Genomic DNA, 12,171 nt, shown 5'->3' with positions numbered 1-12,171 from the left:
CAATGGATCTCTAGCTACAATGAATGAATTTAGTGAAGTTGCACATTCCAAGGAAAGAAGAGATGGCCTTTTACTGTCCAGTTACAAATATTACAATTTGGCTGATTAATTGTATATTATTAAATTGTTAATCTAGAACACTGGCCATGATAAATCAAGCCAAAAGGCCTAAGCAATATGCTGTCTTTTATAGCAGTGTTTCTCAGTCTTTTTGATACCAGAGACTGGCTTGCTGCCTTCCTGTCAGGGAGATCTCAGGGACTGGTGCTAGTCCATGGACCAGTCACTAAGAAACATAGTATGAATATCCATTCCAAGAACATAACCTTTCAACCTCAGTTTTCCTTCATCTAACCAAAGGCAATGTCAGTACTTACTAACCTGCCTCACAAGAATGTTTGCAAAGTGCTATGTAAAAGTTCAACATTCATTGTAGTTCTGTTAATGATTCCATTTGCACTTGTAAACTATTCCAGTGTTACAAAAAAACAAAGTGGTAAGACCAAGAGAGGGGGAAAAGCCTCTCTCTACATATTTAGAGTAAAATCCTCTCAGATTCTTACCTGAAATCCCACCTTGCCAAATGAAACCATGTCTATACTTCTCTGCTAATATTTGTAGTTATTTGATGCTAATATACTTACAGGTGGAAAACAGACTCAGAAACCAAATTACAACTAAATGTTTTTATTGACATCCAAAGTATAAAGAGAATCTCTTAGTACAAGTCCTTCCCTTCCAATTAGTCTACTTAAGAGTCAAAATGGAAGCACTGCATCTTATGGAGGTGAGACATCAGCACAGCACATCACACGCACACAGGGGGAAGCTTGTGGCTGCTTGACCAATCAGTCGGCTGTCACATACATTTCAGTTGCACGCACAGCATGCTGAGAAGCGGCTGAGGCTCTCACGCAGGTCTTTGCTAAATGTTTCCAAAGATGTTTTGTCTCAACAGGCCTCAAGTTTCTTTTAAACTTTTACCAAATAAGATATATTAGAAAGTAACCAAGGGAAAATACTCAGACTACCTTAAAACCCATTTAATGGGCCACTCCTGATTGTGCCCTCTCAGGTCATGGCCAGTCACTTACTATGTTTCTATTTTCAGTGGCAGTGCGGGAAGCATGGCTCAATCCTTGTCCCACCTGTTCCCAATTAGGGACATACACATTAAGGGGAATCAGGATATTGATTTAATCCTACTGGGTTTGGTTTTTAATACTTTAAAACTCTACCTTCTATGCTCCTCTTCAATCCTGATTCCTTTTGATTCCAGACTTCTACAGCACTGGCCAGGGGGTTCTAATTTTTTTAAGAGGGTGGAAGAGTAGGGACAGGCAGGGGGTCCTCCTGGATCCCTCATTCTCCCTGCTGAAGTACTTGTGTTAGGATTCTCTGTGGTCAAGGCCTTGATGCTGTGCCAGCGTCAGTCAGAGGGGCTTGCTCAAGAAAACAAACCCCACTCCCTACCCCTCCAGGTGCTGTGTCAACACTGTTCCCTGCAGGTATAGGGATTTTGTACTTTAATTTCTGACAAACGTACTAAAAATAGTATATTTGGAGACCACAAAACTGAGTGCTAGACAAAAAACCTGCCACCTGCCTGGCTAGTGAGATCTGAGCTGAGAGAGAGCAAACAAAGGTAGCCTTCTGGAATAACACTGAAGCCTCTGGATGGGTATAATTAGTTTCTCTCTTAAGACTCTTCAGCCTCTTCATCGTCTGCTTTGAGACGGAAATGCTTCCTACTCCTTTTCTTACTACCGTGAAACCCTACGGTTTCCACCAAAGCATCTTCACCTGTGTGAGTGGAACCTGTGCCAAGTTCTCTTTTTGTACCCAGGTCCTCCAACTTCAGCCACTCCTCTTCCTCCACCGTCTTCTTCCCTTCAGTGTCTAAATGGCCCAGCTCAACTTCATCCTCTTCACTCAAGTCATTGCCCTTCTTGGGAGATTTCTCATTCAGACCTTGCTTTGTGTTCATGAGCTTCTTACCATCCTCCTCTGCTGGTCTTTTCCTTTCCAAACTACACATGCCTATCTTTGTGGGTTTGGTAAATATTATCCTTCCAGCACCATGGCTGGAGGGGTCCTGGTTGAAATATGGGGTGTAGCTGTCTTGGGTAGCTGAGCTTTGTTCTCCTCCTTTCTTCTTCAAGCCCTCTAGGAACTCCATGGCAGCCATCCTGTTGGTCTTATCACTAGACTCTGAAACTCCCTCCAGACTGTACTTTGTCCAGCGTTCTGGGTGTGCCACGTAGTCCGGGACTCCTGGAGAGCTTTTGGGAGCTGGGGGTGGCTTGCTTTGCCTTCCAAGGCTTTCTGCAGCCATCTTGCTTAAAGGAGTGGGTGGGGGCAGAGGGCGCTTAAACCTCCCATCAATAATGTTATCTTCAGCCATAGAAGGTACCGCTAATTTGGCTGCCCCTTCCAGGCCGTCAAATATGCTCTGGCTCCGCAGCGAGAAGGTAGAGCTCATGCCTTTCAGATGGAATGGCTGGACAGGAGACTTAAGGTTGTTGTTTGAAGAATCAGGGATCTCATCTGATCCATAACCTATGTCATCCAAAGACGGTGGTTCCTCTGGAGAAATCGTATCAACTTCTGCTTCATCCACTAAGCCAAAGTCTTCAGAGTCTGAATCACTGAGCGAAACTGTGTCAGAAGGTAGGGTGCCCTCATAGTCTTTGGCCTGGCCAGCCACTATACCCATAAAGGGCTCACCAGCACCTTCATCTCCCATCTTTGGGCTGTTACTCAACTGTGCTCTCTGGCTTAGGCCCAGCTACAGCAAATAAGGTCTTCCAAATATCCAGTGACTTTAAAGCCTGGAATGAGAAAGAACAAAAATAAATTCATCTGTGAAATGAGAATCACATCAGAACAGGATGTCCTGAGAGACTCATCTGTTCACATCACAGCAATTCAAGGCCATGGAAAACTGTGTGACTTAAGAAGTTCTGCAAATGAAACAGAAAAGAGCTAGTGTGAGGAGACGACCCCTACTATATTCTGAGCTCAACATTCTCAGGGCTCACTGAGGAAGGGGTTGCAGCATCCACTGTGCTATTTAAAAAAAAAAAAAACTGTGATTGTCCCTATTTCAACTGATGTTGTACATGACTGACATTATGCACTGTGTCAAGTCATATTACTACAAATCTCAGGTACATGTACCTCATTCTGTCACTTGATAAATTTTTGTTTGAAATAAAATAATTCTTTTGTGAATGAATGTGAGCAATTAATGCACATATACAGGGCTTATTTCTGAATACAGGACCAGTTAAAATAGGTTTTTGCTATTACCAGTACACCAGTTTTAATTAACAATTCACGGTTTTCCCCCCTAATATATAAATACACGAATACACTGTAAAATGTTAAGGTAGAAAAAATATGAGCCTAAACTATATAAATATAGGTTTTCAATAAAGACTGTAAATAGGCATGGAAAGTGTGCTAGTCACTCACTGTCTCTTGAGACTGAAACAATTTCCCTTCCTCTGGGTCAGTTAAAGCCACCAAGGATCTCAGCTCCTGCACCCTAGAAAACAAATATCTACATCACAAGGTAGCAAAAAAAGGTATTTTAAAAGGAACTGTTAGCACATTTCTCAGTCATCTCCAACTGTGGCACTGATTCTTACTTTTTGACACGAGCCTGTGCTAATAAAAACTCTGCAGACATTTCTGGGATTTAGGTTGGAAAAAACTCTGCACTTTCCACTGAAACACACACCAATGAAGCCACTCAGGACATAATGCCAAAATTCATGGTCCCAGTCTGAGTTCAATGGGAAAGAAAAACAACAGATGTTTTAAAATTTTTCTCTTTAGTTTCCAGTGGCTACAAAATACCCCATCGAGAACTGAATTTGACAAAATGAAAAGAGAATTTTAGCAGAGGAGTGTCAAAATCAGTGTGGTCAACAAGAATAACTGATAAATAACAGTAATCATGAACAGCATTGCACACTACACCCATGGTGGTAAAATTTGCAGGACAGAGAGGGGAGAAAACTATGGCCAGATTTCAAAAGAGCTGAGCACTCACAGTCAGGGCCAAATTTTGAAAACCTGCAACCAGCTAGGCACCAAAATAAGAGAACAAGATTTTTTACATTGGGTCCTGAACTCCTTTAAAAATCTTACTCCTGGGGACACAGGCGCCAACTTTTCGAAGTGCCAAGGGGTGCTCGACCCCCCAGAACTGTCCCAGGCCCTGCCCCACTCCACCCCTTCCCCCAAGGCCCCACTCCCCCACCACCTCGTCCCTCCCCTGCTCCACCCCCACCCCACCTCTTCCCGCCCCACTCAGTTCCCCCCATCCGCAAGTGTGCCGTGTGCTCGCTCCTCCCCCTCCCTCCCAGCCTCCTCCACACCGCAAGACAGCTGTTTCATGGCAGGCAGGAGGAGAAAGCACGAGGGGGAGGCACTGATCCTCGGGGCCCCGAAGCACCCACAGAGTCGATGCCTATGCTTGAGGAAATTCTGCACCACTGTGCAATGCAGAATTTTGCAGAAATTAACGTTGTGCGCACAGAATTTCCATTCCCCCACAAAATGGGCTCCAGTGCTGCTAGCTGCCAGTGGGGTCCTGGACCTGGCAAAGCCCAGCTCATACACTGAATATACAGCTGAGAGGAGGGAGAGGGAGCTAGAGGGTTCCTGGCAGCTGCAGTCCCAGCATGCCCAGAGGGAAGGAGAGGGCAGCACGCAGAAGACTCTGTGAAAGCCTGGGACTGAGCATCAGGCTGTTTCTCCCGCTGGACCCCTGGGTTTTCAGGAGGGGAGGGGCCGCAGCTGGGCTGGGTGGGAGGGGGAAAGGTGTATTGGTTGGGGGGCGCCCAGGGCTGGGCTAAGAGGGAGGTGGGGGGGGGGGAAGTGGCAGAGAAACAGGAACTGGGTTGTATTAGGGGTTTCTTTAACTCTCTACTCCTGGGGGAAATTTTGTGTCTGTATTGTTAGACATACTTGCTGACAGATATTTTGAAATCAATTACCAAAATAACTGAGCCCTGGTCTACACTAGGACTTTAGGTCGAATTTAGCAGCGTTAAATCGATGTAAACCTGCACCCGTCCACACGATGAAGCCCTTTTCTTCGACTTAAAGGGCTCTTAAAATCAATTTACTTACTCCACCCCTGACAAGTAGATTAGCGCTTAAATCGGCCTTGCTGGCTCGAATTTGGGGTACTGTGGACACAATTCGACAGTATTGGCCTCCGGGAGCTATCCCAGAGTGCTCCATTGTGACCGCTCTGGACAACACTCTCAACTCAGATGCACTGGCCAGGTAGACAGGAAAAGAACCGTGAACTTTTGAATCTCATTTCCTGTTTGGCCAGCGTGGCAAGCTGCAGGTGACCATGCAGAGCTCATCAGCAGAGGTGACCATGATGGAGTCCCAGAATCGCAAAAGAGCTCCAGCATGGACCGAACGGGAGGTACGGAATCTGATCGCTGTTTGGGGAGAGGAATCCGTGCTATCAGAACTCGGTTCCAGTTTTCAAAATGACAAAACCTTTGTCAAAATCTCCCAGGGCATGAAGGACAGAGGCCATAACAGGGACCCGAAGCAGTGCTGCGTGAAACTGAAGGAGCTGAGGCAAGCCTACCAGAAAACCAGAGAGGCGAACGGCCGCTCCGGGTCAGAGCCCCAAACATGCCGCTTCTATGATGAGCTGCATGCCATTTTAGGGGGTTCAGCCACCACTATCCCAGCCGTGTTGTTTGACTCCTTCAATGGAGATGGAGGCAATACGGAAGCAGGTTTTGGGGACGAAGAAGATGATGACGATGAGGTTGTAGATAGCTCACAGCAAGCAAGTGGAGAAACCGGTTTTCCCGACAGCCAGGAACTGTTTCTCACCCTGGACCTGGAGCCAGTACCCCCTGAACCCACCCAAGGCTGCTTCCTGGACCCGGCAGGCGGAGAAGGGACCTCCGGTGAGTGTACCTTTTAAAATACTATACATGGTTTAAAAGCAAGCGTGTGAAAGGATTAATTTGCCCTGGCATTCGCGGCTCTCCTGGATGTACTCCCAAAGCCTTTACAAAAGGTTTCTGGGGAGGGCAGCCTTATTGTGTCCTTCATGGTAGGACACTTTACCACTCCAGGCCAGTAACACGTACTTGGGAATCATTGTACAACAAAGCATTGCAGTGTATGTTTGCTGGCGTTCAAACAACATCCGTTCTTTATCTCTCTGTGTTATCCTCAGGAGAGTGAGATATAATTCATGGTCACCTGGTTGAAATAGAGTGCTTTTCTTCAGGGGACACTCAGACGAGCCCGTTCCTGCTGGGCTGTTTGCCTGCGGCTGAACAGAAATGTTCCCCGCTGTTAGCCACGGGGAGGGGGGAGGGTTGAGGGGGTAGCCACGCGGTGGGGGGGGGGGGGGGGGGCAAAATGCGACCTTGTAACAAAAGCACATGTGCTATGTATGTAATGTTAACAGCAAGGTTTACCCTGAAACAGTGTAGCCACTGTTTTATAAAATGTGTCTTTTTAAATACTGCTGTCCCTTTTCTTTTCTCCACCAGCTGCATGTGTTTCAATGATCACAGGATCTTCTCCTTCCCAGAGGCTAGTGAAGATAAGAAAGAAAAAAAAACACACTCGAGATGAAATGTTCTCCGAGCTCATGCTGTCCTCCCGCACAGACGAATGTGTGGAGGCAAATAATGTCAGAGTGCAGGAAGGCACAAAATGACCGCGAGGAGAGGTGGCGGGCTGAAGAGAGTAAGCGGCGGGCTGAAGAGAGGGCTGAAGCTCAAATGTGGTGGCAGTGTGATGAGAGGAGGCAGGATTCAATGCTGAGGCTGCTGCAGGATCAAACCAGTGTGCTCCAGTGTATGGTTGAGCTGCAGCAAAGGCAGCTGGAGCACAGACTGCCACTACAGCCCCCGTGTAACCAACCGCCCTCCTCCCCAAGTTCCATAGCCTCCACACCCAGACGCCCAAGAACGCGGTGGGGGGGCCACCAGCCAACCAGCCACTCCGCCACAGAGGATTGCCCAAAAAAAAAAGAAGGCTGGCATTCAATATATTTTAAAGTTGTAAACTTTTAAAGTGCTGTGTGGCATTTTCCTTCCCTCCTCCACCACGTAACCAGCAGCCAGGCAATTTGCCTCAACCTCCCACCCCGCCATAAACGTCTCCCCCTTACTCTCACAGATATTGTGGAGCACACAGCAAGCAGTAATAACAGTGGGAATATTGGTTTCGCTGAGGTCTAAGCGAGTCAGTAAACTGCGCCAGCGCGCCTTTAAACGTCCAAATGCACATTCTACCACCATTCTGCACTTGCTCAGCCTGTAGTTGAACAGCTCCTGACTACTGTCCAGGCTGGCTGTGTACGGCTTCATGAGCCATGGCATTAAGGGGTAGGCTGGGTCCCCAAGGATAACTATAGGCATTTCAACATCCCCAACAGTTATTTTCTGGTCTGGGAATAAAGTCCCTTCCTGCAGCTTTTGAAACAGACCAGAGTTCCTGAAGATGCGAGCGTCATGTACCTTTCCCAGCCATCCCACACTGATGTTGGTGAAATGTCCCTTGTGATCCACCAGAGCTTGCAGCACTATTGAAAAGTACCCCTTGCGGTTTATGTACTCGCCGGCTTGGTGCTCTGGTGCCAAGATAGGGATATGGGTTCCGTCTATGGCCCCACCACAGTTACGGAATCCCATTGCAGCAAAGCCATCCACTATGACCTGCACATTTCCCAGGGTCACTACCCTTGATATCAGCAGATCTTTGATTGCGTGGGCTACTTGCATCACAGCAGCCCCCACAGTAGATTTGCCCACTCCAAATTGATTCCCAACTGACCGGTAGCTGTCTGGCGTTGCAAACTTCCACAGGGCTATCGCCACTCGCTTCTCAACTGTGAGGGCTGCTCTCATCTTGGTATTCATGCGCTTCAGGGCAGGGGAAAGCAAGTCACAAAGTTCCATGAAAGTGCCCTTACGCATGCGAAAGTTTCGCAGCCACTGGGAATCGTCCCAGACCTGCAACACTATGTGGTCCCACCAGTCTGTGCTTGTTTCCCGAGCCCAGAATCGGCGTTCCACAGCATGAACCTGCCCCATTAGCACCATGATGCATACATTGGCAGGGCCCATGCTTTCAGAGAAATCTGTGTCCATGTCCTGATCACTCACGTGACTGCGCTGATGTCGCCTCCTCGCCCGGTATCGCTTTGCCAGGTTCTGGTGCTGCATATACTGCTGGATAATGCGTGTGGTGTTTATGTGCTCCTAATTGCCAAAGTGAGCTGAGTGGCCTCCATGCTTGCCTTGGTATGGCGTCCGCTCAGAAAAAAGGTGCGGAACGATTGTCTGCCGTTGCTCTGACAGAGGGAGGGGCAACTGACGACATGGCTTACAGGGTTGGCTTCAGGGAGCTAAAATCAACAAAGGGGGTGTCTTTACATCAAGGAGTATTTCAGGCAGGACTTCACGGAGGGTTCCAATAAGAAATGGTGCACCTAAGTTACTGTTCTTATTGGAACAAGGAGGTTAGTCTGGCCTCTGATTGATACATGGCTAGATTTACCTCGCTGCACCTTCCCTGTGAGTGACTGCAGTGTGACCTAGAAGAATGAGTCCCCTAGATGGGGGTGGGGGGGAAGCAAATGAGTACAAAACAAATCTGGTCTATTTCTTGTTTTGATCCACTCCATCTATCTTTTACATCTTTGGCGGGCAGCAGACGGTGCAGAAGGACTGCATGCCATCCACATCTCATGGCTGCTCGGCAGAAGATGGTGCAATAAGACTGCTAGCAATCCGTATCGCCTGCCTGCTCACCATAAGACGGTTCAATAGGACTGACTGCAGGACTAAAGAGAATGACCTGGTCAAGTCACTCCAAATTTAGTCCCTGCGCCCAGGCACCTCGGACATGACGATGACGGCTACCAGTCGTACTGTACCGTCTGCTGCCACAAGGCAAGGGGTTGCTGCTACTGTGTAGCAATGCAGTACCGCGTCTGCCAGCACCCAGGAGACATACGGTGACGGTTACCTGAACGGGCTCCATGCTTGCCGTGGTATGGCGTCTGCACAGGTAACTCAGGAAAAAAGGTGCGAAACAATTGTCTGCCCTTGCTTTCACGGAGGGAGGGAATGGGGGCCTGACGATATATACCCAGAACCACCCGCGACAATGTTTTAGCCCCATCAGGCATTGGGATCTCAACCCAGAATTCCAATGGGCAGCGGAGACTGCAGGAACTGTGGGATAGCTACCCACAGTGCAACACTCCGGAAGTCGACTCTAGCCTCGGTACTGTGGAAGCACTCCGCCGAGTTAATGCACTTAGAGCATTTTCTGTGGGGACACACACACTTGAATATAGAAAACCGATTTCTAAAAAACCGACTTCTATAAATTCGACCTTATTCCGTAGTCTAGACATACCCTGAAACTGGTGTGATTATGTAATGTTATTTTGACAAAATCTGCAGAATTTTGTGTGCAGCATTTTTAATTGTTTGGCACAGAACAGCCCCAGAATTAAAACCTGGACATATGTCACAATGGGCACATTTGAAAATATGGCCTTTAGTTGGGTGAAGTGAAAGATGAGCACTTGAAATTCTGGCCCTATGACACTTTACAATCATAGCACATGGTTCAATAGCTTTTGCAGACCTGCAATCCTCCAAACTAAATGAAGGAGAAAGGAGCAAATGTACCTGCATAAGGTGTGCTTTCAAATTGGCAGTTCACCACAGCTGGGACTGGCAGAAAGACAGAAAGGAAAAGTTCCCAAGCTTTGAAAAACCTCTTTCACCTTGACAACAAAGGCCAAGAGCAGGGACCCCTACATCCCAAGGAGACTCACAGTTTCTTGGTGGTGATCTGAATATGGTACAACTCAGACAGGATGGCATCTCTCTGAATGGACAGGTCCCCAGGACAATTTTCCATGCTGCTCTCAGTTAGTCAGGCTCTCCTCCTCCTCCTGCTGCCTGTGATGGAGATAGAGATCACAGTCACCCCAGACAGCTGCAGCAGGTCAGCTGTTCCCACACCCACGCCTCCAGGGCCAGGCTTTAGAGGGGACAGCTGTCGGTGATGGATCTCAGATACCCTAGCACTAAGGGGTCACGTCAGCATTTTAGACAGACAGCCGTGTCCGACAGCTTCACTGCATGTCATGTGCTGAGCTCACAGCTCCCCAGGGCAAGGCAGTGATCCCACAACACAGAGCGGGGCTGTGGCCCCCAGGCAGGGCTATGGTAAGGAGGGTCGGGGGCTGTGACCCCCCCACGCACCCAGGCAGGGCTATGATACTGGGGAGGGGCTGTGACACCCCGCCCCGCCCCAGCAAGGTTTTAATGGGGGGAGGCACTGGGGAGGGGCTGCGACGCAGGAGAGGGGGGCTGCGACCCACAGGCAGGGCTGAGACGGTGGAGCGGGAAGGAGGCTCTGGGCGTGGGACGCTGGGGCTGCGACACTGGGATGGGGGCAGACCTCGGGGACTTATGACCCCGGGGGAGGTGAGGCTGTGATTCCAGCGAGGGGCCGGGGCTCGGTTCAGGGGGGCCGTGACTCCGGGGCGGGGCGCCAGGGGGCTGTGACCGCGGGGCTAGCCAGGGGGCAATTCCCCGGGGCGGACGGGCAGCCCCCGGCCGACGAGGGAACCGACCGGCCCAAGCCCCAGGCCCCGCGGTGCCCGCCGCGAGGCCGAGCCCGCCGCGGGCACGGCGGGAGGAAGCGCGGCCCGTACCTCACGGAGCGCGGCCCCACCGCTCCTCCTCGCAGCGCGCGGACCAGGCGGGTACATCCGGCCGCTCCCCGCAGCGCGGCGCGCGCACAGGAAGGGAACGGTCCACCGCGGCGGCCCGCGCGGAGCACGCTGGGAAGCCGAGTCCCCACCGCCCGCTGAGCCACTCCTGAGCGACAGCTACCAGCCCTTGGAGCTGCTATTCCCATGAGGCAAAGCGGGAGGCGGGGGGGGAAGAAACACCCACCCGCTTTGCCCCCTGGGAGTTGTAGTCCCCAGTGCGCCGGGCTGGGGCCAGCTTGAGAGGCCAGGCCAGGCCGGAGCGGCGGGAGGGGGCAGGGCGGGCGTTAGCGGCGGGCTGGGGCTGATCAGGGCATAAGGCTCCTGCAGCGAGCGCGGCCTGCACAGCTACAGGGCAAAGTGCAAGGTGCCCAACCACTGTAGTCACTTACCACCTCTATTAGAGTAGCAACCGGAGGCCCAGCCTGAGGGTGGGGCCCCTTCTAGTCTGCTCTTAGGCCTACACCCAGCAGTCTGCTATCTGAGCCTCCATCCTATTGAGCACATACAGAGCATTTTTCATCCACAGATCTCAAAGCTCTTACATGGGTGGTTGGTACCAACTAGCCCCAGTTTACGGATGAGAAAACTGAGGCACAGGGAGGTGAAGATCACTCCGAAGTTTGGTAGTAACACTGGGACCAGAACACAGATAACCCCAGAATCTATTCCAGAGCTTATTATCTAAAATAAATATTCATTTCTAGTGCTTCTTTCATCCAAAGAACCGTTTACAAACTAACTAATGTTTGCAATGCCACCCTTGTGAAGTGAGCAATAATTCATAGTAGGGCTGGTAGGGGGGAAAAAATCACAATTCCAAATCACAAGTCTGTAATTTCTGCCTAAGAGCAATTTTGAGTGAGCCCAATGGGAACATTTAGAATGGAGCTCTAGTCTCACACAGTAGCTTTGCTTTTGCTTAGCAGGACACGCAAAAAGGCCTTTAGGCCTGATGTTTAACATCACTCTATGACAGGAGTAGTTAATAGGCGGACCGCATGCCAAATCTGAACAGCCACGTATTTTTGAACAGACCCTGAAATATTTTTCTTTACTTATTATTATCATTATTGTTACTAGTTTTTTTTTTAATATTTTCTCTGGAGTCTGGATCTTGACTATACCTTAACAAAGAAATTTGGACCTTAAAAAAAATAATTGACTACCCCTGCTCTATGAGCTTGATTCAAAGCCAGTTGAAGTCAATGGAAGTCTTTCAGTAGGACGAGGCTGTAAGGGAATAGGGCCTTTATTTTGACTGAGGGTATGGCTACACTGCACACTCCTTACAGAAGTGTGTAGCGTACATGCACTACATACCCCCTTAGTACGGGTATGAATAGCTGTGTGGACAGTGA

At 49.5% G+C, this 12,171-nt stretch overlaps 1 protein-coding gene across 3 annotated transcripts; it reads right to left on the bottom strand.

The window, feature by feature from the left end:
- Window positions 1-671: 671 nt before the first annotated feature.
- On the bottom strand, window positions 672-10,897 carry TSSC4 (tumor suppressing subtransferable candidate 4). 3 transcript variants are annotated; one of them, XM_048852584.2, is made up of 4 exons: window positions 10,754-10,897; window positions 9,866-9,992; window positions 3,478-3,550; window positions 672-2,831 (listed from the first exon to the last, which is right to left on the bottom strand). In XM_048852584.2, the coding sequence occupies exon 4, from the start codon at window positions 2,744-2,746 to the stop codon at window positions 1,700-1,702; it is 1,047 nt and encodes a 348-aa protein (XP_048708541.1). In that variant the 5' UTR covers window positions 2,747-2,831; window positions 3,478-3,550; window positions 9,866-9,992; window positions 10,754-10,897; the 3' UTR covers window positions 672-1,699. The 3 variants fall into 3 exon arrangements, with proteins under 3 accessions (XP_048708541.1, XP_048708542.1, XP_074985430.1); XM_048852585.2 differs by lacking the exon at window positions 3,478-3,550; XM_075129329.1 differs by lacking the exons at window positions 9,866-9,992; window positions 10,754-10,897 and adding an exon at window positions 9,717-9,825.
- Between the last annotated feature and the right edge of the window lie 1,274 nt (window positions 10,898-12,171).

The sequence above is a fragment of the Caretta caretta genome, chromosome 6 (assembly GCF_965140235.1).
Source record: "Caretta caretta isolate rCarCar2 chromosome 6, rCarCar1.hap1, whole genome shotgun sequence".
Taxonomy (NCBI): Eukaryota; Metazoa; Chordata; order Testudines; family Cheloniidae; genus Caretta; species Caretta caretta.
Note: the sequence above shows the minus strand (reverse complement) of the source record. Positions and strands in the feature narration are given on the sequence as shown.

Excerpts from the sequence above, each read along its gene's own strand:
- TSSC4 (XM_048852584.2), bottom strand. The coding sequence starts at position 2,746 with ATGGGAGATGAAGGTGCTGGTGAGCCCTTTATGGGTATAGTGGCTGGC.